This window comes from Camarhynchus parvulus, chromosome 1 (genome assembly GCF_901933205.1).
Source record: "Camarhynchus parvulus chromosome 1, STF_HiC, whole genome shotgun sequence".
NCBI lineage: Eukaryota > Metazoa > Chordata > Aves > Passeriformes > Thraupidae > Camarhynchus > Camarhynchus parvulus.
This window is the reverse complement of record NC_044571.1, coordinates 114,692,688-114,716,319: the sequence shown is the minus strand read 5'-3', so window position 1 is coordinate 114,716,319 and position 23,632 is coordinate 114,692,688. Positions and strand designations below refer to the sequence as shown.

Here is a 23,632-nt window from a genome sequence, read left to right as displayed (position 1 = left end):
CCTCCTGCAGCATCCTCCCTCCTCGCGTCTCTCGGGTCCCTCCCCGCGCGTGTGGCTCCGCTGCTCCCCGGCGCTCCGGCAATTAATATAATTGATGGGAGCCTCGCTGGGCCGGCCGCGGCGCCGGGTCTGAGGCTGCCGGGAGGGGCTGGGCTCAGGACAGGAGGCTGGAGGCCAAGGTGGAGTGAAGAAAGGCCCCTTTTCCTCCTTTTAAACTCTGTGTGTTTAACCCTTGGTGCTCGTTAGCCCCACACGCAGAAGGGTCCCTCAGGATGTGCTGTGAGCCTCCACACTCGTACCTGAGCTCGCCGTGCACGAGGTCCTGACACCCGGAGCCCCATCCCACGAGGTAATTTCTGTTTTCTCTTTCAGCAGCATGGGATGGAGAACCCCCTCCTCCTCAGCAGCCTGGGTAGCTGAACTGAGAAGTGGAGCACCCGCCATCAGTGCTGCTCCAGCCTCTCGTGGACAGAACTGCTGCTGGAATAGGAATGATAACATGACTGGTTCTCATGAAGAGCCAGTTCTTGTTCTCAGGAACACATTTACAGGAGGAGACCAGCTGTACCTTGACCAGGATTAGAGGGGCCCTGCTGCCAGCCAGGTGGAGGAGAAGGAGAATTGGATCTCCTGGACTGTGTGGGTCCATGGCCTGGCACATCTGACCCACAGAGGGACAGCTGTGGTGCACACTGGCACTCAGTGTACCCCGATGCCACCAAGGTGTGTGGGAGTGGATCCCATTGCCGTTTCTGGGCTCACAGGAGGACCCCAGCAGCTGAAGTGAGTTATCTGGGAAGGAGTGGCACGAAGAGCCCGTGGTGGCTGGCCCAGGGGCTCTGCATCCTCAACACGGACCAGCTCAGCAGGGAGCGTTTCAAAGACCCCAAGGGCAGTTGGGCTCTCGGGATTGCTGCTGCAGAGACAGAACACTGAATACCTGGCCTGGTCTCTCAGATGAGCCCCCTGCTGTGGGACTGCTGAGAGCTGAAGAACAGCAGGCACCAATCACCCCAGCAAGAGTGCACCAGCAGCAGTTCTTCATCATAACTTAAACTGGCTGTAGAACAGCTCAACAAAGGTAAAGTGCTATTTTTCCTTTCCCCCCCCTTAATTAAACCAAAACAAAACCCTGAATAAGACTTGCCTCAACTTGTGTCTGTGATTCCCATTCCCAGGAGATGATTTGGGAACTGGGGAGCCAAGGGGGGGTCAGCAAGGCCTGGTCAGCCCTATAAGGCCAGTGCCTGAGTCCAGTGGACATTTGGGATTATTTTCAAACCAGTACAGGTTACTAAAAGTTATTTAAGTCCCTACTCAGGGTCACTTTAGGTCACAGGGGTCACAAGAGATCATTTGAGGTCACAATTGGGGTTACTCTAGGTCATAGGGGTCATGAGAGGTCAAATTGGGGTTACTCCAGGTCATAGGGGTCATTTGAGGACACAAAGGTTACTCTAGGTCATTTGAGAATTTTTTGGTTTCTCCAGGGGTTACTTTAGGTCATTTTGGACCCTCCTTGGGGTCATTTGAGGTCACAATCGGGGTTACTCCAGGTCGTAGGGGTCGTTTGAGGTCACAATCGGGGCTACTCCAGGTCATAGGGGTCATTGGAGGTCATTTGACTATTTTTATATTTATTTTATAATTTAGTTTATTTTCCTTTAAACCTTCACTTGAGTTAGTTTGGGATGACTTGAACAGGAAGCTCAGTCTGCAGAGACTCTGTCTGTGGCCTCTGGAGTCCTTAACATGCAGCCAGGACAGCAGGACAGCAGCCAGGACAGCAGGACATGAGTGGCCATCCCACACTCGGGTCAGGGTCTCCAAAGCCCTGCAGATTTGGATTTCTCAGCTGGAAGATGATGGAGATGGGAGAGCTGGGCTCTCAGTGGGCAGGGATCTCAGGGATTCAGGGGCTGCAGGGTCTGCTTTACCCTCGGGATTTACTTGCAGGGAGCAGACAGAGAAAATGCAGGAGGGGCTGGTGCAAATGTTGTTAGAAAGGGTGAAGGCGGTGATAACCCGAGTTTGTGAAGGCAAAGCGAGATGAGGAGGGACTGAGAGGAAAGATGGGTGCTATAATCAGTCTCTACAAACAGTTTGGGGGGTGAAGGGCCGGGTGTCAATGTCCTTGGGGTGTTCTTGGTGTCCCTGCTGGCTGTGGGCAGCAGGTTTGGTGCCAGCCCGGCTCCCAGAGGGACAAGGGGCTCTGCACTTCGAGCTGTGGGCGGGGATGGTTCAGGGGATGTGGGGCCGGGGATTTCAGGGGAGTGGGGCAGCAGTAGTGGGGGTTGGGGGAAGGGCGGGAGGGAAGAGGTGGGGTGATGGTTAGGGGATTGGGGCAGGCTGGGATGGTTCAGGGGGATGTGGGACAGGCTGCCCCTTCCCGGTACCGCGGCCAAGGGGAAGGGAGGAATGCAGCCGGAGTTTGGGATGAAAGGAGGCGGTGCCCTCCCAAACCGAGAGGGAAAACCCCGCGGGCCGTGCCCCGGTGCACTCCGCCCTTATCCAAACAAAGCTGCAGGACTCCTCTGTCTCCCGTTAAAATAAAGAATTAAAAAAAAAATCTCAGGCACTTGTGGGTTTTCTTAACAAGTCCATGCGTTTATTTCAAATACACAGCAAGAGCTCAGCTCAACACATTTGTTCCCAAAGTCCCTTTGTCCTGCAATCACCAAACATCAAAGCAAATCAAACCACCAGGATATTACAGCACAGATTTATTCATATTTAACAATATGAGTAAATTTATTCATATATAACAATATTAATAAGACAATATTTACCCAGCTCTTTCCCAGCAGTGCAGGGAGGCTGAGGGCTCTGCCAGCTGTGCCTGGGCTGTGGGCACAGAGCCCCAGGGCAGCTTCCCCCTGCAGGAGAGCAGAGCTGCAGCCCACAGGAACCGGACCGAGGTTTTACAAGCGACAGCCCCAGGCCAGCCCTTTCCCTGCCACAGAAAAGTGCAGTCAGCAGGGATCGTTCCCAGCCCTGGAGCACTGAGGGGGCTCCTTCCCAAAAAGCCTTTGCTCTTGTTCCTGAGCATCCTCGCCTCACCTGTCCCATGGAAGGGACACTCCAGCCACCAGAGAAGCTCCAGGAATCCCCCTGGATGCTCAGGGTCACTGGATGTGGGCTCTGGCTGGATAGAACCCAGCAGGAGCAGCCCTGGGCATGGGGATGTGTCCCAGCTCCTCCACCAGCCAGACTTTTCCTGCTCCCCTCAGAAAACTCATCCACAGCAGCAGGTCAGTTGCAAACTCCAGGGTTTTTCTTGCTAAAGTCTTAAAGCTTCCTTTTCCTGCTCCCAGAGTCAGCTCAGAGCACCTGACCAGGGCAAAGGAGGAGGAAAAATCTCCGTGTCCCTTAGCAGGCACCCCTTCAGTGCCAAATGCCTTCCTTGCATAGACATAAAACACCTGCTGATCCTCTAAGAGGGATTTTCCCCAGCAGCATCCACACTGTGGGAATTCCAGCTCTGCTCAGCAGGAGGAGGCAAACCCCAGTTCCCTGTCCTGCAGATCAGCTCCACCTGAGGCAGCTGTTCCTGCAGCAAGCTCTGAAATGTTAGTGCCACACGCTCTGAAACGTGTCCCTGTGAGCCTGAGATGCCCCACACATCCCAGAAATTGCCATTTGTGCCCCTCAACCCCAGACGTGCCAGCAGCAGCCCAGCCTGGCTCTGCCCTGGACTCGGGGCTGGGCTCCAAGGCCACACAGGAGCACGGGGCTGCCTGAGCTCCTCTTTTGATCAGCTGGAAAAAGACAGAAATGGGGAATATGCAGTCATCAGGTGCTAATGCCAGACATGAAAAGCTCAGGTTTGCTTTGAAATGGATGTTCAACACTCAAATAAAACAGTTTTACCTTTCTGCTCTTTCTGCTCTGTGCAAATGGCACACCCAGTTCCAGTTTGGTTCCTAGATGAGCCCACTGGTAGTGGAAGCATTCGGGATCCTCTAATTAATGTTACAGAAAACTGTACTTAATTACTTCTTAAGCACTTACATCTGCATAAAGTTGCATTACACGGAATACATCATCATTTAAATCCATTACCTACACATAAATATGTATCAGATTTGCATTGCAAATGTCTTCATCCCCTGCTTTGTTAATCACAAATGTCATACCTAAATTCCTCCAAAATGTGCACTTCTGGCTTACCCACCAAATAGTTCCATATTAAACAAAATGAAAATCACAATAAGGAAAAAATCACAATAAAATAGGAGGTGGAGTTCCTCAGGGTGGCGGAAATTATTACCAAAGTCACCAGGATGACTCCACTGAAATCAGCTGTCAGTGACAGCGGCCCTGACAGACTTCATAAGACAATAGGAAAACAAAATATGGTTCAGTGCTAGAAAAACCTGTTTACAAGTGTTTTCTTCAATTCCCATCTAGGATTAGTAAGTGCTGATTTGACTGCTCGAGTGATGAGCTGGAGACATTAAACCAGTTTTGTGGGGCCTGGAAAATTCCCCGGGCAGGATCTGAGCTGGTTGCCTTCAATGCAAATGCTCCTGAGTTAATCCATGTCATGAATTTCTGCGGAGCACGGCGCTGCCTCACCTCAGTCCATCTGAAGGCAAGTTAATAAAAGGCTCCTTTAATTAAATGCAGCTTTCCATGTTCCCTTTCAAATGGAGCAGCCAGATGAATGCACAGAGACATTGCTCTCCTCACCCAAACAGCCATTAGAGATTTTCTCAGCAGCCACGGGCACAGCTGTGGGTCAGCCTGAGCCCCGTGCCATGAAATTGTCCCTTAAATGCTCAAATCCATCACTGCTGGGTGAGGAACCAGAAAATCCCTGCTGAGCTGGGCCTGCCCTGGGCACTTACCAAATGCAGGCTCCAAGGCTTTCAGCTGGGCATACTGCAATTCCAAACCATGCAAATGCTGCTGGCTCCTGCAGGACAGACAGACAGACAGACAGACAGGACCAGGCTGCATTCCCAAGGCAGCCTGGCAAGCCCAGAGCAGCTGCAGCAACGTCAGGGCTTGGCTTTTTGGGCGTGCTGGGAGCTGTGGGCAGCAGCTCTGTGCTCCGAGGGGCAGGTGGGGACTGCCTGTGCATTCCCTGGCTGGGGATTGCCCTTTGCACGAGCACAGGGCTCCCTGAGCAGCAGGAATTGCCCTTTGCACGAGCACAGGGCTCCCTGAGCAGGCTCTGTGCTGAGTTTTACAGAGAAGCTGCTGCCTACAGAGCAGGAGGGGTGGCAAGCAGCAGGGAAGCCAGTACTGGGGGGAAATGGTTAAAAATCTGTTCCATGAGCCACGTTCTGTGCCCTGCAGAGGAGATGAGGAGGATACACCAGCTCCACGAGCGTCAGAGAGACCCATGGACAGTCCCAGAGGGCTCTGCTGGGGCAGCACAAACGGCTCTGTGCCAGGACTGGGAGCTGGAGGCTCCTCTGTTCACTGAGCCGTGCTGCCAGCTCCAGGCTCGTCCCAGAGCACTCCTCAGGGACTCCCATGCCCTGCTCCCTTTGCCCCTCAGGGGTCTGGGTACTGCCCAGCAGCTCCTTGCCTGCAGCCCAGCACAGGCTGCTGACCTTCCCTGAGAGCCTGCCGAGTGCTGCTGCCATTCCTCATTCCCAAAGAGATGGAGGCTGTGCTCTGACCGCACACCTGTGTGAGAACAGCTCCTGCCAGGCATCACAGAGCAGAGCTCCAAGTCAGCAGCAAGCAGCAGAGCAACAACATCACCCCTCCTGGAGGCAAATTGAGAAGTCAACCAGCACATGCCAAGCAGGAAGATCACAGGATGCCCCTGGATGCCTGGCAGTGCCCAAAGCCAGGCTGGACGGGGCTAGGAGCAGCCTGGGATGTGGAAGGCGTCCCTGCCATGGCCGGGGCAGGACTGGATGATCCTCAGGGTCCTGTGGAGCCCAGGCTCCCCGTGGGCAGCAGCTACACGTAGGCATGGACGCCCGGGGCCGGCGCTGCCAGAGCCGCCAGCCAGGGGTGGCTGTGGCTGCCAGCCCGGCCCCAGACGTGGCAGTACATGGCCCCTGCAGCCAGCAGCAGGGCGCCGCTGGCCCAGCCCACGTAGAGGGCAGCGCCCAGCTCCCGCTTGAGGGGCACGGGCACCGCGGGGTCGTAGAAATCACGCACGATGCCGCCCCCGGTCCAGGACACGGGCACCAGCACCAGGCTGCCCGTCAGCAGGAAGGCCACCCCCGCCGCCAGGATGAAGGTGCTGACGGCCCGGGGCCCCTCCTTGCCGGGCTGGCTGTACTTGACCCCCACGATGGCCATGAGGAAGGCCGCGATGGCCAGCAGCACGGCCAGGCACATCAGGGCGCGCAGGGCCTCGAGCGGCGGCGGCAGCGCCAGCACCGAGTCGTAGAGCTTGCACTGCAGCCTGCGGCCCAGCTGGCTGATGCAGTCCATCCACAGCCCCTCCCAGACGCTCTCAAACACCACCAGGTTGGCCTCCACGTGGGCAGACACCCTCCACTGGGGCATGGCCGTGGCCGCCAGCGTGCCCAGCATGCCCACGCCGCCAAAAATCAGCCCGGTGATCTGCAGCACGCAGCAGGACATGCTGCCCAGAGATGCTGCTCCTGCGGCCCCAAAGATGCTCCTCCTGCTGCCCCAGAGCTGCTCCTCCAGCTGCCAAAGTCACCCACTCACACGAGCCCTGGGCTCTGGAAAGCTCCAGTGCACTCTGCAGGACAGGCAATGTCTTCTCCAGCGTTTCCTCGCGCAGCAGGTCGGGTTCCTGGGCAGAGGTTCCATCCAGCCCGGAGCTCCAAGAGGGGGAAATCCATTCCTGGGCGCTCCAAGCCCTGCTGTTTGTTGGCTTTAAATCCCCTGTGAGCGCAGCCCATCAAGCCGGGCAGGTTTGCAGCCAATGGCAGCCTGGGAGAGGTGGGGCAGGGCTGATTTCGCTGCTGCTCGCAGGGTGCCCGAAGAGCTGCTGTAATTAAGCAAGTGGCAGGGATTCAATTAAAGGTGCCTCATCGCAGGGCTGACAATTTCTTAACTGCAAGATTGCAGCTCTGTTGAAATCCAGTACAGGAGGCCTGAACTTCCTCCTGCTGGAATATTGTTTCAAATGGGTCATTACGGTTGTTCTTACAACAAAAGCTCAACTTGAGGCTTGAGTGGGGCTCATTTCCTAGGTGCTGGGAAAACAGCTGCTGGTTATTTGCCTTCTCACCAAGGCAGCAGGTACTTGGTGCAGCCCTTTAATGGAGATTTCTCATTTTGATCAAGCACAAAAGCCTAATCATGATCTTAGACAGGTACAGGAAAGTCAAGTATCCCAGCCAACATCAAAGCCTCGCTCTCCCAGCTCCAAAATTCACCGGGGCAACAAAGCAAAGAGGCGGCTGGGCTTCAGAGCTGCTGCCTTGGGCCCAGGAGCAGAGGCACAGCTGGGGGATGACAATCCCCCCGAGAGCCAGAAGGGAAGTGCTGTCCTTGTGTGCCGCCCCAGTGGTCTCAGTGCCGCGGGGATGCTCTGTGAGCAGCGGATGTGCAGGCACGGCCCCAGAGTCCCTCCCAGATCCCTGCAAGCCCGGGCAAACAGCCCTGGCAGAGGCTGCTCTGCCTCAGGCAGCCCAGGCAATGCTGCTGCACCCACCAGGGCTGCTTTCCTCTGCCGAAACCCTGGGCTGTCCACCTGGTGTGGTCTGCTGTTGTTTACAGGTGTGTGAGGCACACAGAGGACATGGAGCAAGGCCCTTTTTTTCTCAGTAGAAGTATGTTTGAAGTACGCTTTTGCATATATATTTTTTTATGTGGCTTTTATAATTTTTAGATGCTAAGTGCCATTTTGTATTCCCTACATTAATCCTGTACAAAACTACAGGTGACACTCTTAGTGGCCCTAATGGTTTAATGTAAGCTGTTGGCACTTAGAATTGTCCGACCTCTGAATTTCACAGAGCTGAGTGTGTACACTTATCACAGATTTTAGAAAACTTACACCAAGTATCAATTTAGCAGTACTGAGACAAGGCTGGACAGTCACAGCTCACAGCTGGTGGAGCAGCTGATGTGCTGCTGCTTCCTCCAGCTCTTTGAACCAGCTGAAAAAAATACAAGTTAAAAAATAAACTTATAATTTGGCCCAGCAAAGCCCTAGGAGTGCTGTGGAAGAAGGAAATATTCTGTTGTTTGTTTTTTTTGCTGGTGTGGAAACACCAGCCCTTGCCTGTGATGGCATTAATTTAATTACAGCTTGAGATGCCTGCACAACCAGGAGAAGCCTTTGTGCAAGGTTTCCAGGCAGGCAGGCAGGCAGGCAGGCAGCCCCTGAGGGCGAGCACAGCTGGAGCACAGACCATGCCTCGTGCCCTGCATCCACTCTCCTGGCTGCCTGATCCGGCTGGGCTGCTGGAAATGATTCTCCTGGGATGCTCTGGGAGGGGCAGCAATGCACAACATCACCGGGCCATGGCTGCAGAGAGGAGGAGAGCTGCTCAGAAAAATGGGATTAAAGCGCAGCAGTACACCCAGGGAGTGCCCCGTGGCTGCGTGGGGCTCCTGTGGAGCCGGGATTGGAGCCTTTGGTGGGTGAGAGCCAGCAGCAGGAGGGGGGACACCCAGGGGACACCCAGGGGACACCCAGGGGACACTGCTGTGAGCAGCTGAGGGGAAGGAGGGAACAATGTAATGGGAACAATGTAATTTAGCCTGTTTTAATGGGAACTGTGGGCAAATATTGTGGTTGTTTATGTTCCTTATGTGCTGGTGTGTGTGAGTGGGACTCAGCAAAAATCTTGGGCTGATTGTACAAAAGATCCCTGTATAAAAACATATATATTAAATATACATATATATTTTTAAAACATATAAATAATAATTTAAAAATATATGTACATACCACAAGAGTTCAGTGGCAAGCATCCAGTGTGTGCAATACTGGCAGAGAAAGGCTGTGAGCCACGAGTTTGCTGCCTCTAAAAAATTTTAAAAATGTGGATGAATTTGACCTACAAAGGAAATACTAATTTTCCCTGAAAGGAGGATAATTAGGATGTACATAGAGAGCTGTGTTTATTCTCTGAAATAAGGGATATTTTTCCATGTATTTCAGCTTACCTTCCCCTGCTGGATAAACTCTCCAGGCAACCCTCCATTAAGCCTACAGTAAATCAATCCCTGAGTGAATGCTTTTCTTTTAAGCCGTTATTATCTTGTCTTTATTCACTGTTATCCCTTCTTTCCCAGGCAGAAAAAAAACCCCAAACCCCTCAGCTGCTTAGCTCAGCTCTTCATTGCAGCAGGATTCCATACCGTGGGGTAATCTCGAGCCACTTATTGCTGTTTGTCACACAAAATGCACCCCGAGGCAGGAGCAGAGCCTCAGCACACAAAAAGCTATTCCAAAGCACTACCAAAATAACCAAAGCACTAATAAAATAACCAAAGCACTGCCAACATAACCAAAGCACTAACAAAATAGCCAAAGCACTAACAAAATAACCAAAGCACTAACAAAATAGCCAAAGCACTAACAAAATAACCAAAGCACTAACAAAATAACCAAAGCACTAACAAAATAGCCAAAGCACTACCAAAATAACCAAAGCACTAACAAAATAACCAAAGCCACCAAAATAACCAAAGCACTAACAAAATAACCAAAGCACTAACAAAATAACCAAAGCACTAACAAAATAACCAAAGCGCTACCAAAATAACCAAAGCACTAACAAAATAACCCAAGCTGCTACCAAAATAACCAAAGCACTAACAAAATAGCCAAAGCACTAACAAAATAACCAAAGCACTAACAAAATAACCAAAGCTGCTACCAAAATAACCAAAGCACTAACAAAATAACCCAAGCTGCTACCAAAATAACCAAAGCACTAACAAAATAACCAAAGCACTAACAAAATAACCAAAGCACTGCCAACATAACCAAAGCATCACCAAAATAACCAAAGCACTAACAAAATAACCAAAGCTGCTACCAAAATAACCAAAGCACTAACAAAATAACCAAAGCACTAACAAAATAACCCAAGCTGCTACCAAAATAACCAAAGCACTGCCAAAATAACCAAAGCACTAACAAAATAACCAAAGCACCACCAAAATAACCAAAGCACCACCAAAATAACCAAAGCACTGCCAACATAACCAAAGCACTAACAAAATAACCAAAGCACTGCCAAAATAACCAAAGTACTAACAAAATAACCAAAGCACTGCCAAAATAACCAAAGTACTAACAAAATAACCAAAGCACTAACAAAATAACCAAAGCTGCTACCAAAATAACCAAAGCACTAACAAAATAACCCAAGTTATTATTAAAATAACCCAAGTTGCTATCAAAATAACACAAGGCACTAACAAAATAACCAAAGTACTATCAAAATAACACAAGGTACTATCAAAATAACCCAAAATACTATCAAAATAACACAAGGTACTATCAAAATAACCCAAAGTACTACCAAAATAACACAAAGCACTACAAAAATAACACAAGGTACTACCAAAATAACACAAGGTACTACCAAAATAACCGAAGTACTTCCAAAATAACCCAAGTTACTGCCAAAATAACCAAAGTTAATACCAAAATAACCCACAGTATTACCAAAATAACACAAAGCACTACAAAAATAATCCAGGGCACTATCAAAATAACCAAAGTACTTCCAAAATAACCCAACTTACTCTCAAAATAATCCAAGGCACTATAAAAATAACCCAAGTTACTCTCAAAGTTAGCCAAGGTACTACCAAAATAATATTGTTTTTCTAGATATAACATCCAGAGCCCACTGGGGTGGCTGAGCCCCCAGCCACAGCAAAGAGCAGCAAGAGGCCAAGGCAGGTTCTCTTTCCTTTCTGCCAGACCTTGAATCCCTCTGGAAGAGCTGGAAGCAGCCAGAGCCACTGGGGATAAATGTCCCTTCTGAGGCAAGTGCTCTGCATGGGAGTAATTATTTAAAAATTAATAATAAAGAGCCCCAAGCCCTGCCCTTAGCTGTGTGCGGAAATCAGGAATTTTATTTATATATTTATATATATTTTATATATATATATATATATAAATAAATAGATATAATTTTTATATATATATATAAATTGTTGGTTTTTTTTTTTACACCTCTAGACGCTCCTTTTGCTGCACATGGAGCTGTGGGAACAGGCAGGATTCCAGAGATCCCCTCCTGCTCCAAGGACTGCACATGCAGCTCCTCAGCATGGCATTTGGGCCACCTAACAAACTGTTTTCCTCTGCAGAAATCAGCAATTTGCCCGTGTTGGGGATTTGCAGTGGGAAGCCCCGGGAGCTGAGGGAGCCAGACCTGCACAAATAGTCCAGAAAAACACCACTTCTGTTTAGGAAAACAAAACAAAACCCCTTTGGATTTATGGCAAGAAGGTGAACTGCCCATCGAAGAGTTCTTGTCTTTTTTCTTTCCTGGAAAATGCCAGGTGAGGAGAACTGTGAAAACCAGAACAACAGAAACCACAGGTAAAAATCTAAGGGAAAAAAAAAAAAACCCCAATCAGACAGAAAACAGCAGGTCCTTTTTACAAATTCTGCTAGCTATGAATGTATGCACGAAATATCCAGCCCAATCTCTGAGTGTGCCCTAGCATGGGAAATAAAAACCCAGGCATAAACCAGGATCCTTCTGTGGCCAAATTGAGCTCCATTATGTTAAGAGAAAACCTAATTTGTTACACAGCAAAAGAACAATTTAGGCTATAGCCAGCTGGATATTGAAACCCAAGCCTGCTGCTGTTCATCTGAACTTCCTTTTTCCCTTGCCATTTATGTCTCCTCAAAAGCAGAAAGCAAAGGCACAGGTGCTGAATGTCCAGCTCCTGGCATGCCAGGGACAGAAAAGGGAGAAAAGTCCCATTTTCAGGGAATATTTTATGGGACCCAGGTGTGTTTGTGTGTGCAAAACCATGGCTAGGAGGGGAGGCAAAGTCAGAAGCATCCTACAAATCTTTCCACATTCAGTTTTTCTTTCATATCCAGTGACTTACCCAACCTCTGCATCTGGCTGCTGCCCATGAAAACATGGAAAACATGGAAAAAGGGAAGGCAGGGGTCCTCTCCTGCTGCTTCTGGCCCTTGGAGCCCTGGCTTGTCCTTTTGGGTTTGCCTGCTGCAGCCACTGCTGGGCACAGGGCTTCAGGAAAAGTGAGTGGGGAAATTTCTTGGATAACCAAATACCTGGAATCACAGAACAGTTCAGGTCAGAAGGAGCCCCTGAACATCATCTCACCCACCCCTGCTGGGAGCTGCGCCCTTCAAAATCACTGGGAACCCACTGAAGGTCCTTCCCCAGCATCAAAAATGTCCCCAGGGTTTCCCAGGGGGTGAAACCCTGCTCTCCCAAGGGGGGTTTGGAGGAGAGCCTAGAAATGCACAGCATTTCCCTCCTGGGATGGATTTAGCAGGGTCAACACAGGAAAGAAAAATGGAATTACCATTGCAGCGCCCTGGCTGGCACTGCAGCAGCAAAGGAAAAGCTGCCAGCCCAGCAGAACAAACAAACACTTCAATGATGCACCAGCAGGCAAACACCAACGGGGCACAAGCTGCAGGGCTGGTTTCTCCCTGGGACTGATGCACTTCTAATTCACAGGACACAGAAAATAATTAGCTGAGCAAATATAATTTAACCGTGTTATTGATTAATTTACAAAAGCATTAAGCTTCCACATAAACTCGTGGTAAGATTGTGTTCTGCATCAGGGATTCAGTGTTTGTGCATTCTTGGAAGGATTAAATTTAAAGTGCCTTATCTTGCTCAAAACCGTTTTTGGAAGGAAATGTGGGGAAATCTTATTTGATGTTATGAATTGCGTCTGCTTGTTTATAATTAAAACACAGGAAAGGGGCAAGGCAGGAATCTCATTAGCTGTTCTTCTCTGCATTCAGGCATGTCATTGCATTAAGGGGAAATATCAAACTGCCTGTGAGTAGCTCGTCACAGCTCCCTGTCAGCCACGGGATCCTACTGGTGTGCTGGAAAACAAATATGTGCAGGCATCATTTCACCTTTCCCTTTTCCCCCCATTCCCTCTGTGTTAAGGAATTTATACCCCTGAAGTCAGTTTCCAACTTTTCCGTGCACCCTCTGAGTTTTCCTGCTTGGAGCTCTGCCCTCCTCCCTTGCTCCTCTCCAGAGAGGGTGAGAGCTGCAGGCACTTTCATTCTGTGCGTTTGGACCTAAAAAAGTCCTAAAATTATGGCTCTGAGACATTTTCCAGGCTGGGAGCAGGGACACAGCTCCAAAATAGGATGTTTGTAGTGGCCAAAGAGCTTCAGAGGCTCAGCTCCCTGAAGCCCTTGGCTCAGAGAGAGCTGAACCCTCAGATGGATATTGCCCAAGCAGATTTGATTAGGAGTTTCCCATCTCTGCACAAACCCTGTCATCTGTGGCTCCAGCCCCCTGGAGGTTACACCACCACCAGTTACCTTTCATTTTCTCTTCTCACAGGTCCCCAGGCTCTTGTGTGCAGCATTCCTGCCGTTCCTGCTGGGGAGGGCTGGCACAGGGAATGGCTTCCCCACGCACAGACACCCCAAGAACCCCACTCTGTCCCTGGGAGGGAACAACAAATGGATTGTCCCACGGTAACAGCCCCTCTGCCCTGAAAGGCTCCTCAAGCGCTTTGCTATCCAATAGCAACAGCAAGGTTGCCTCTTCTGGCAATGCCAACAAGTCCCACTGCAATTATTTAAATAAAAATCACTTTCCTCTGCTGATTAAAAGAAAAAATAATAATTCCCTTTTGGTCAAATGCCTTAGGAAAAATCAATAGTGCTGGCTCCTGTCATGAAATGGAAGATTAAATGGGAACCAGGTTCACACCCATGGCAGCTCTCATCTGTCTTGATTCTGCATTTCTACATTTATATGATCAAATAATTGATTCTATTTTATTCTATAAAATATGCATATAAATATATAAAAAGATTTTCTATATATTTATATGTATAGCAGATATTTTAGGTATAATATATAAAAATAAAATACATAATATATCTTCTATATATTATATTATATTATATTATATTATATTATATTATATTATATTATATTATATTATATTATATTATATTATATTATATTATATTATATTATATTATATTATATTATATTATATTATATTATATTATATTATAAAAAATCTATCCATCTATATAATATAATAGATAATAGATAATTATCTATTATATATCTAAAGATATATATAAATGCATATATATAAAACACGTAAAAATATACAGATATATTTATATCAATAGATAAATATATATTTTAAGTTTATTATAAATTTATCATTTATAATAAATAAGAGATTGTATTTAATATTTTAATAAACATAATATTTATATATGTTAATATATAAATATATATATAAATTAGAATAAAAATAAAATTAAAAATTAAAAAAATCTATAAATAGATTTGTGACACAGGTGTCATTACCCCACGATTCCCCCTCTGCAGGAAAGCAGGGCCAGGGAGTTGCTCTGCCAACCCAGGCAGGCCAGGTTCCTTTCCATGGTGGTTCTGCAGCACTGTCCTTGCCCAGTGACAACTTCTCGAGCAGCTCCAAGGACAGCAACCCAAGGCAGGGGCTGGAGAGGGATGGAGAGGATGAGCAATGTGGGGAGGAAAAGCAGAGCCCTCAACTTCCAAGCCCTTCCCTGCAGTGTCCCAAATAATCCTTATCTAAATCTTTTGTTCTGCACTATCAGTGCACATCTCAAACGAGCCTCCTGTTCTTGGAGGTTGTTACAAATTGCCATGGAAGACTGCAGATGAATAGGAATTCTCATTATCCCAAAACAGCACAGAATGTGCAGGCAATCACGAGTCCCTCAGAAAGACAATGAGGGTTTCAGGTGCTGCAGGAAAAATGGAGAGAGGCTGTTTGCAAGGGCTTGGGGCAGCAGGACACAGGGAATGGCTGCAGAAGGAAAGAGAAGGGTTTGGATGGGATTTTGGGAAGGAATTCCCTGTGAGGGTGGGAATTGGTAGGTGTCCAGAGAAGCTGTGGCTGCCCCTGCATCCCTGGAAGTGTGCAAGGCCAGCCTGGAGCATCCTGGCGTAGAGGAAAGTATCCCTGCCACGGCAGGGCTGGAATGCCATGAGCTCCAAGGTCCCTCCCAGCCCAGATTAATCTATTTGAGCAGAGGTAGCGATTATTGTACTGAAATACCTGCAAGAATCCCCTGTGCAAAAGATTTCCCATGCATGAGGAGTCCTTGTGCTTCTCTTTCCAGGCATTTGGAAAATTCGGCTTTCCTGGCTCCATCATCTTCCAGAGACCTCCTCCCGCTGAGGAGCCTGCCCCAGCTTCTCCCAGCCCACTGGGGGCAGGCAGGGGTGGGAGAGGAACGAAATCAGAAATCACCCAACGCCTCAGCCACCCTGGGCCTTTGTGCCGCGTCCTCACTGCTCCTGGGGCTAAAGTGGGGCATTTTGGGGCATCCTGTGAGCAGCTGCCTTTGGTTTGTGTCTCCTGGGTGAAAAACGGCCATGGAAGCCTCAGGAAGAGGGGGATGGCCGCAGCCAGGGGTGTGCAGGGAAATCCCTCTGGATCCATCCTTTAGAGGCTGCTGTTCAGGAAATCCCTCTGGATCCATCCTTTAGAGGCTGTTCAGGAAATCCCTCTGGATCCATCCTTTAGAGGCTGTTCGGGAAATCCCTCTGGATCCATCCTTTAGAGGCTGTTGGGGAAATCCCTCTGGATCCATCCTTTAGAGGCTGCTGTTCAGGAAATCCCTCTGGATCCATCCTTTAGAGGCTGTTCGGGAAATCCCTCTGGATCCATCCTTTAGAGGCTGCTCGGGAAATCCCTCTGGATCCATCCTTTAGAGGCTGTTTGGGAAATCCCTCTGGATCCATCCTTTAGAGGCTGCTCTGGGAAATCCCTCTGGATCCATCCTTTAGAGGCTGTTTGGGAAATCCCTCTGGATCCATCCTTTAGAGGCTGCTCAGGAAATCCCTCTGGATCCATCCTTTAGAGGCTGCTCTCGGGAAATCCCTCTGGATCCATCCTTTAGAGGCTGCTGTTCAGGAAATCCCTCTGGATCCATCCTTTAGAGGCTGTTTGGGAAATCCCTCTGGATCCATCCTTTAGAGGCTGCTGTTCGGGAAATCCCTCTGGATCCATCCTTTAGAGGCTGTTTGGGAAATCCCTCTGGATCCATCCTTTAGAGGCTGCTTTGGGAAATCCCTCTGGATCCATCCTTTAGAGGCTGTTTGGGAAATCCCTCTGGATCCATCCTTTAGAGGCTGTTTGGGAAATCCCTCTGGATCCATCCTTTAGAGGCTGTTTGGGAAATCCCTCTGGATCCATCCTTTAGAGGCTGTTCAGGAAATCCCTCTGGATCCATCCTTTAGAGGCTGCTGTTCAGGAAATCCCTCTGGATCCATCCTTTAGAGGCTGCTCTGGGAAATCCCTCTGGATCCATCCTTTAGAGGCTGCTTTGGGAAATCCCTCTGGATCCATCCTTTAGAGGCTGTTTGGGAAATCCCTCTGGATCCATCCTTTAGAGGCTGTTTGGGAAATCCCTCTGGATCCATCCTTTAGAGGCTGTTTGGGAAATCCCTCTGGATCCATCCTTTAGAGGCTGTTTGGGAAATCCCTCTGGATCCATCCTTTAGAGGCTGCTTCGGGAAATCCCTCTGGATCCATCCTTTAGAGGCTGCTGTTCAGGAAATCCCTCTGGATCCATCCTTTAGAGGCTGTTTGGGAAATCCCTCTGGATCCATCCTTTAGAGGCTGCTTTGGGAAATCCCTCTGGATCCATCCTTTAGAGGCTGTTTGGGAAATCCCTCTGGATCCATCCTTTAGAGGCTGTTTGGGAAATCCCTCTGGATCCATCCTTTAGAGGCTGCTTCGGGAAATCCCTCTGGATCCATCCTTTAGAGGCTGCTCTGGGAAATCCCTCTGGATCCATCCTTTAGAGGCTGTTTGGGAAATCCCTCTGGATCCATCCTTTAGAGGCTGTTTGGGAAATCCCTCTGGATCCATCCTTTAGAGGCTGTTCTGGGAAATCCCTCTGGATCCATCCTTTAGAGGCTGCTCTGGGAAATCCCTCTGGATCCATCCTTTAGAGGCTGTTCTGGGAAATCCCTCTGGATCCATCCTTTAGAGGCTGCTTTGGGAAATCCCTCTGGATCCATCCTTTAGAGGCTGCTGTTCAGGAAATCCCTCTGGATCCATCCTTTAGAGGCTGTTTGGGAAATCCCTCTGGATCCATCCTTTAGAGGCTGTTTGGGAAATCCCTCTGGATCCATCCTTTAGAGGCTGTTTGGGAAATCCCTCTGGATCCATCCTTTAGAGGCTGTCTGGGAAATCCCTCTGGATCCATCCTAGAGGTACTCTGGATCCATCCTTTAGAGGCTGTTTGGGAAATCCCTCTGGATCCATCCTTTAGAGGCTGCTCTGGGAAATCCCTCTGGATCCATCCTTTAGAGGCTGCTCTGGGAAATCCCTCTGGATCCATCCTTTAGAGGCTGTTCAGGAAATCCCTCTGGATCCATCCTTTAGAGGCTGCTCTGGGAAATCCCTCTGGATCCATCCTTTAGAGGCTGTTCGGGAAATCCCTCTGGATCCATCCTTTAGAGGCTGTTTGGGAAATCCCTCTGGATCCATCCTTTAGAGGCTGTTTGGGAAATCCCTCTGGATCCATCCTTTAGAGGCTGTTTGGGAAATCCCTCTGGATCCATCCTTTAGAGGCTGCTTTGGGAAATCCCTCTGGATCCATCCTTTAGAGGCTGCTTTTGGGAAATCCTCTGGATCCATCCTTTAGAGGCTGTTTGGGAAATCCCTCTGGATCCATCCTTTAGAGGCTGTTTGGGAAATCCCTCTGGATCCATCCTTTAGAGGCTGTTTGGGAAATCCCTCTGGATCCATCCTTTAGAGGCTGTTTGGGAAATCCCTCTGGATCCATCCTTTAGAGGCCGCTGTTCAGGAAATCCCTCTGGATCCATCCTTTAGAGGCTGCTCTGGGAAATCCCTCTGGAATCCATCCTTTAGAGGCTGCTGTTCAGGAATTCTCTCTGGGATCCATCCCTTCCCTGAAGAGAGGATTCCCAAAGTGTCCCAGGAGAGGCACCTGCCGTGTGTGCTCGTCCTGGCTCCTCCTGGCTGTTCCCCAGGGAACCCTCGGGGATGCAGCTGGCTCCTGGTGGCAGTGCTGCCTGTCCCCCTGGCTCCCCAGCGCCCAAATTGTCACCTCTCACTGCCGTTGTCCCTGCAGCCCTTTGTGCGCTTGCTGTGTTCTATTTTCATGGCTTGTGTTCATGTTTCACACAGCCTCACGCCGAGCAGAGCTTTTCCAGCCCAAGGCAGGAGTGTCTCCCTCACAAACCCCTCCGTCTTCTCCTCTGGGCTGTGACAGAGGTGATACTGAAAGGATCTCCCATTCTGGACAGGATGTTCTCCTGGATCCCAGATTTCTCCTGCATCCAGGATTTCTCCTGCATCCCAGGATGTTCTCCTGTAACCCCAGGATGTTCTCCTGTAACCCCAGGATGTTCTCCTGTAACCCCAGGATGTTCTCCTGTAACCCCAGGGTGTTCTCCTGTAACCCCAGGATGTTCTCCTGTAACCCCAGGATGTTCTCCTGCAGCCCCAGGGTGTTCTCCTGTAACCCCAGGATGTTCTCCTGCGGCCCCAGGATGTTCTCCTGCAGCCCCAGGATGTTCTCCTGTAACCCCAGGATGTTCTCCTGCAGCCCCAGGATGTTCTCCTGTAACCCCAGGATGTTCTCCTGCAGTCCCAGGATGTTCTCCTGTAACCCCAGGATGTTCTCCTGCAGCCCCAGGATGTTCTCCTGTAACCCCAGGATGTTCTCCTGTAACCCCAGGATGTTCTCCTGTAACCCCAGGATGTTCTCCTGTAACCCCAGGATGTTCTCCTGTAACCCCAGGATGTTCTCCTGTAACCCCAGGATGTTCTCCTGCAGCCCCAGGATGTTCTCCTGCAGCCCCAGGATGTTCTCCTGTAACCCCAGGATGTTCTCCTGCAGCCCCAGGATGTTCTCCTGCAGCCCCAGGATGTTCTCCTGCAGCCCCAGGATGTTCTCCTGCAGCCCCAGGATGTTCTCCTGCAGCCCCAGGATGTTGTCCTGGAGCCCAAGGATGTTCTCCTGCAGCCCCAGGATGTTGTCCTGGAGCCCAAGGATGTTCTCCTGCAGCCCCAGGATGTTCTCCTGCAGCCCCAGGATGTTCTCCTGCAGCCCCAGGATGTTCTCCTGCAGCCCCAGGATGTTCTCCTGGAGCCCAAGGATGTTCTCCTGCAGCCCCAGGATGTTCTCCTGGAGCCTCAGGATGTTCTCCTGCAGCCCCAGGATGTTCTCCTGTAACCCCAGGATGTTCTCCTGTAACCCCAGGATGTTCTCCTGTAACCCCAGGATGTTCTCCTGCAGCCCCAGGATGTTCTCCTGCAGCCCCAGGATGTTCTCCTGTAACCCCAGGATGTTCTCCTGCAGCCCCAGGATGTTCTCCTGTAACCCCAGGATGTTCTCCTGTAACCCCAGGATGTTCTCCTGCAGCCCCAGGATGTTCTCCTGCAGCCCCAGGATGTTCTCCTGCAGCCCCAGGATGTTCTCCTGCAGCCCCAGGATGTTCTCCTGCAGCCCCAGGATGTTCTCCTGGAGTCCCAGGATGTTCTCCTGCAGCCCCAGGATGTTCTCCTGCAGCCCCAGGATGTTCTCCTGCAGCCCCAGGATGTTCTCCTGCAGCCCAAGGATCTCCTCCGAAAATCTCCTGTAACCCCAATTCTCCGTAACCAGATTTCTCTGTAACCAATTTCTGTAACCTAATCTCCTGTAACCCCAGGATGTTCTCCTGTAACCCCAGGATGTTCTCCTGTAACCCTAGGATGTTCTCCTGCGGCCCCAGGATGTTCTCCTGGAGCCCCAGGATGTTCTCCTGGAGCCCAAGGATGCTCTGCTGGAGCCCAAGGAGAACATTATTTATTACAGCAGAGAGGCCAGGCCAAGTGAAAGCCCCACGTCTCCCCCCAGGGAAGCACAACCCATTTCCAACCCTTTTCCATCCTTAATTCTGCCCAGAGCTGAGCCTTCCACCCGCCCGGGCAGCGCCAGCGAGCAGCAATGCCCTGTCCATGGGCTGGGGCCAGGTCCTGCACGAGGGAGACAGGGTCACCCCAAAATTGCTCCCCAAATCCTCCAGGGGTGGGGAGGCACGCACGGGGCAGCCTCTGTGCCTGCAGCAGTGCGAAACAGCAGCAAACCGCTAAAAACCCTAGGAAAACAAACAGGAAACTGAGAGAAGCGAAGCAAAACAAACAAAAAATTGAAACAAGCAAAGCAAAACTAACACAAACTGAAATGAGCAAAATAAACACAAAAACTGAAACAAGCAAAACAAACACAACACTGAAAAAAGCGAAACAAAACTAACAAAAACTGAAACAAACAAAAAAAAAAACCCCCAAAAATCGAAATAAGCAAAGCAAAACAAACACAAACTGAAAAAAGGCAAAACAAAACGAACAAAACTCCAAACAACCCAAGAAAATGAAAATATTTCCCCTTTGAGAAAGCCCAGGAGTGCAGGAATTTCCATATGGCCTGTTAATAATGCAGCACCATAATTGAGCAGGGTTTGCCTTCAGATAAATCCCAAAGGGAGCACAGCCTGGGATAATGCTCCCTTCATAGGATGTGCCTGGACCAGAGGGGGCCAAGCAGCAAACCAAACCATAAGTGTGGAAAGGTGGGAGAAAAATACACGCTATGCACTGCAAAAATAACAAAAAATTATTATTAATAATAATAATAATAATAATTATTATTATTATTATTATTAATAATAATAATATACATTCTATATATAATATATAGAATATACTATATAGCTGCCTGTGCTGCTATTATTATTGTTATTATTATTACATTATTTTATATCATATTCTATAATATACAACAACAATGACAACAACAACAATAATAATAATAATAAGTAGTATTAGTATTAGTATAATTATTATTAGCACAGACAGCCTGAAAAGAGATTAAAAAATATGAAGTGCAGACAGGCACTGGTGTCAGTTGGAGTTCCTGCAGGAGGGAAAAAAGTCTTCCCCCAGCTCAAATGGCAAGGGTAAGGAAATTTGCCCTTTCACCCCCCTTTTTGGGGGGAATTACACTCCAGGAGTGCCATAGGAGGGATGGAGAGAGCCCAGGGCAGGACTCCGTGAGGAAACAGCAAAGGAGCTGGCTGCTGATTCTGAATTTAGAATCTTTTAATTCTAAATTCTTTTCTTTTTTCTCTATTTTTTTTCTAATTTTTTTTTTAATGTAGAATTTTTATTTTTGCCGGTTTAAATTTATATCTCTATACGGACACGTGCATGCACAGCACAGGTGTGCTTGCCAAGAACACACCTGCAGGCCCTGCATCCCAAGCCTGGGCTCTCGGGAGCGCCAGGAGCAGCTCCTGATGCTGTATCAATATAATCAATACAACAAACCCCATTTGCTGTATTGATTACACGGCAAGCCCTGGCAGAGCTCCATTAGCCATGCACAGAGAGGCTGAGGTTTTGGCTAAGGATTCATTGAAGAGTTTTTATGTGATGCACTGCTTGGGCTTTGCAAGGCTGTGGCATTGCCAGGCTGGGGGAATTTGCTGCCCCAAAATCCGCTTCTCCCCGCGCTCCGAGCGTGCCCAAGAATCTCACAAAGCATAATTCTCCATGAGCTACTCAAGGCTGAGTGCCCCAGTTCCAGCAGCTCCTGGAGATTTTAACCTCACGGTTCTAGCACTGCCCATGCTTCTGTTGATTGCTGCTTCCAAGTTACCCAAATTCCAACCCTTAGCCGAAAAGGATTCCCTGAGTTGTTTGTTGCTCCTTCCAAGGTCCTTCCAAAAGAAGGAGTGGCAGCACTGATGGCCAGAGAGGGATGTTGCTCACGGGCTCCACAGAGGATTTTCACCCCTGCTGACTCTTCAGACCTTTTGCTGGGATGTTTTGCCCTGCAGAACCAGAAGGGCTTTGATACAGAGACTGATGGTGATGGGCTGTTTGCTCTCCCTTTTTGCTGTGCATGGGGCACTCCACGTAGAGCCTGCATGATTTCTCTCTTCGTGCTGCACAGCTCCACAAAAACGTAAATCCCTAACTCAGAGGAGATCACATTGGATTTGGGGGATGCAAGTTTCAACTTTCCTATTTCCCAGACTCTGCACTGCATTGGTATGGAACTCTGAACTCCATATAAAGTGTCAGCAGCTCTCCTCACAGCTCAGTCACACCAATCAATCCTTTCCCAGCCCCAGAACCAGGGACACCGCTGCAGCTTCAGCCCAAAAAGTGTAAAAAATGGCAAATTGAGGAGAGCAACCTGAGAGGATGGGACTGCAGAACCTGGAGCTGGAATGGGACACTGAACCCCACTATGGAAATGGACCAAAACTTATCAAAGGGTGAAAATTTGTGACTAGTTGTCCAATTTGTGACCATTTTGGGTCCATCTGGCTGGGCTCTTGTGCTGCCCAAGGTGGATCCTTTGAAGCCATTTTAATAAATCCCTGCTTTGTTCTTTAACTGTGTCCAGCCTCTGTCCCAGGTGTGAAGGAACTGACTGTTTATTTTCATTTGCTGTTTCTGGCTCCAGCAAATGAAAACAAACCTGCCCTGCCACCTCAGCAGACGTGATTCCCCTCTCTCTCAGGGGCACTAAGAGCTTTTGACAAGAAAAGCACATTTTTTGGGGGAGAAGGGGAGGAAGCAGAATAAACTTAATGCAGTGCTCAGGGGTGTGCATGAGCAGGGAGCACAGAGCCTTCATCCCAAAAGAAACCCTGGCTGGGGCAGGCACTGCCTCACAGGCCCTGCCCTTCCCTCCAGGCTGCCCTTTACACCAGTGGTGTTTTATCAGGCTGATAATTCAGCTTTATAAGAACCCCCTGGTACCACAATTGGTTTTGTCAAGTCCCTTATCCGCTGCGTGAGAACAGACAGGCGTTTTGTTGAAACAATAAATCCATTATGTCAACACAATTAATTCTGTCCGCTGCCTAAAACAGCCTGTCGAGGAACAAAAGGCATTAACTTAATATCTTTATCTAGTTGACAAAAAAAAGCAAATTGGTTCAGAGCCTCTGATGTCGCTGTGGTTGGCGCCCAGGAAAATCCTTCTTGTCAAAAATCCCATTTTATCAGCATTCTGTGAGGGGCACAGGCAGAGCTGCAGCCCCTCTCTGTGCCTCCTGAGCAGGCAGAACCCTTCCTGAGGGTGTTGAGAGGCTGCTCTGCCCCCTGGACCATCACTTGCCTCTCTGGATATTTTCACAGCTCAGAAAGGAAAGGGTGTGACAGGAACGGTGGATTTGTCTTTCCAAAGCAGCTGCGGGGCTGCTGGGAGGTGAGACCAGCACTGGGAGAGAAAAGAAACAGTGGGAAGGGTTCCACTGGTTGGTGAATGGAAAAAGAGATTTGCCTTTACAAATAAACTTTGGGTTTGCTGATAAACGAAATTAGACGTTGAAACAAAAAACCCCAAAACCAAACCAAAAAGAAACCCAAAAGAACAAAAACCAAAAAAACCAAAAAAAACCGAACAAAAAAAAACCCCAAAAAAACCACACCCAAGATTTAAAAAGGTGCTTACACTAAACAC

At 49.0% G+C, this 23,632-nt stretch overlaps 1 protein-coding gene across 1 annotated transcript; it reads right to left on the bottom strand.

Annotated features, from left to right (window-relative positions):
* Positions 1–5,922: 5,922 nt before the first annotated feature.
* LOC115903397 (claudin-8-like) lies at positions 5,923–6,727 on the bottom strand. Its single transcript, XM_030947860.1, has one exon. It carries the CDS (start codon positions 6,556–6,558, stop codon positions 5,923–5,925), a length of 636 nt encoding a protein of 211 aa, XP_030803720.1. The 5' UTR covers positions 6,559–6,727.
* Positions 6,728–23,632: the final 16,905 nt, after the last annotated feature.

Coding starts and splice junctions, on each gene's coding strand:
- LOC115903397 (XM_030947860.1), bottom strand. CDS start 6,558: ATGTCCTGCTGCGTGCTGCAGATCACCGGGCTGATTTTTGGCGGCGTG.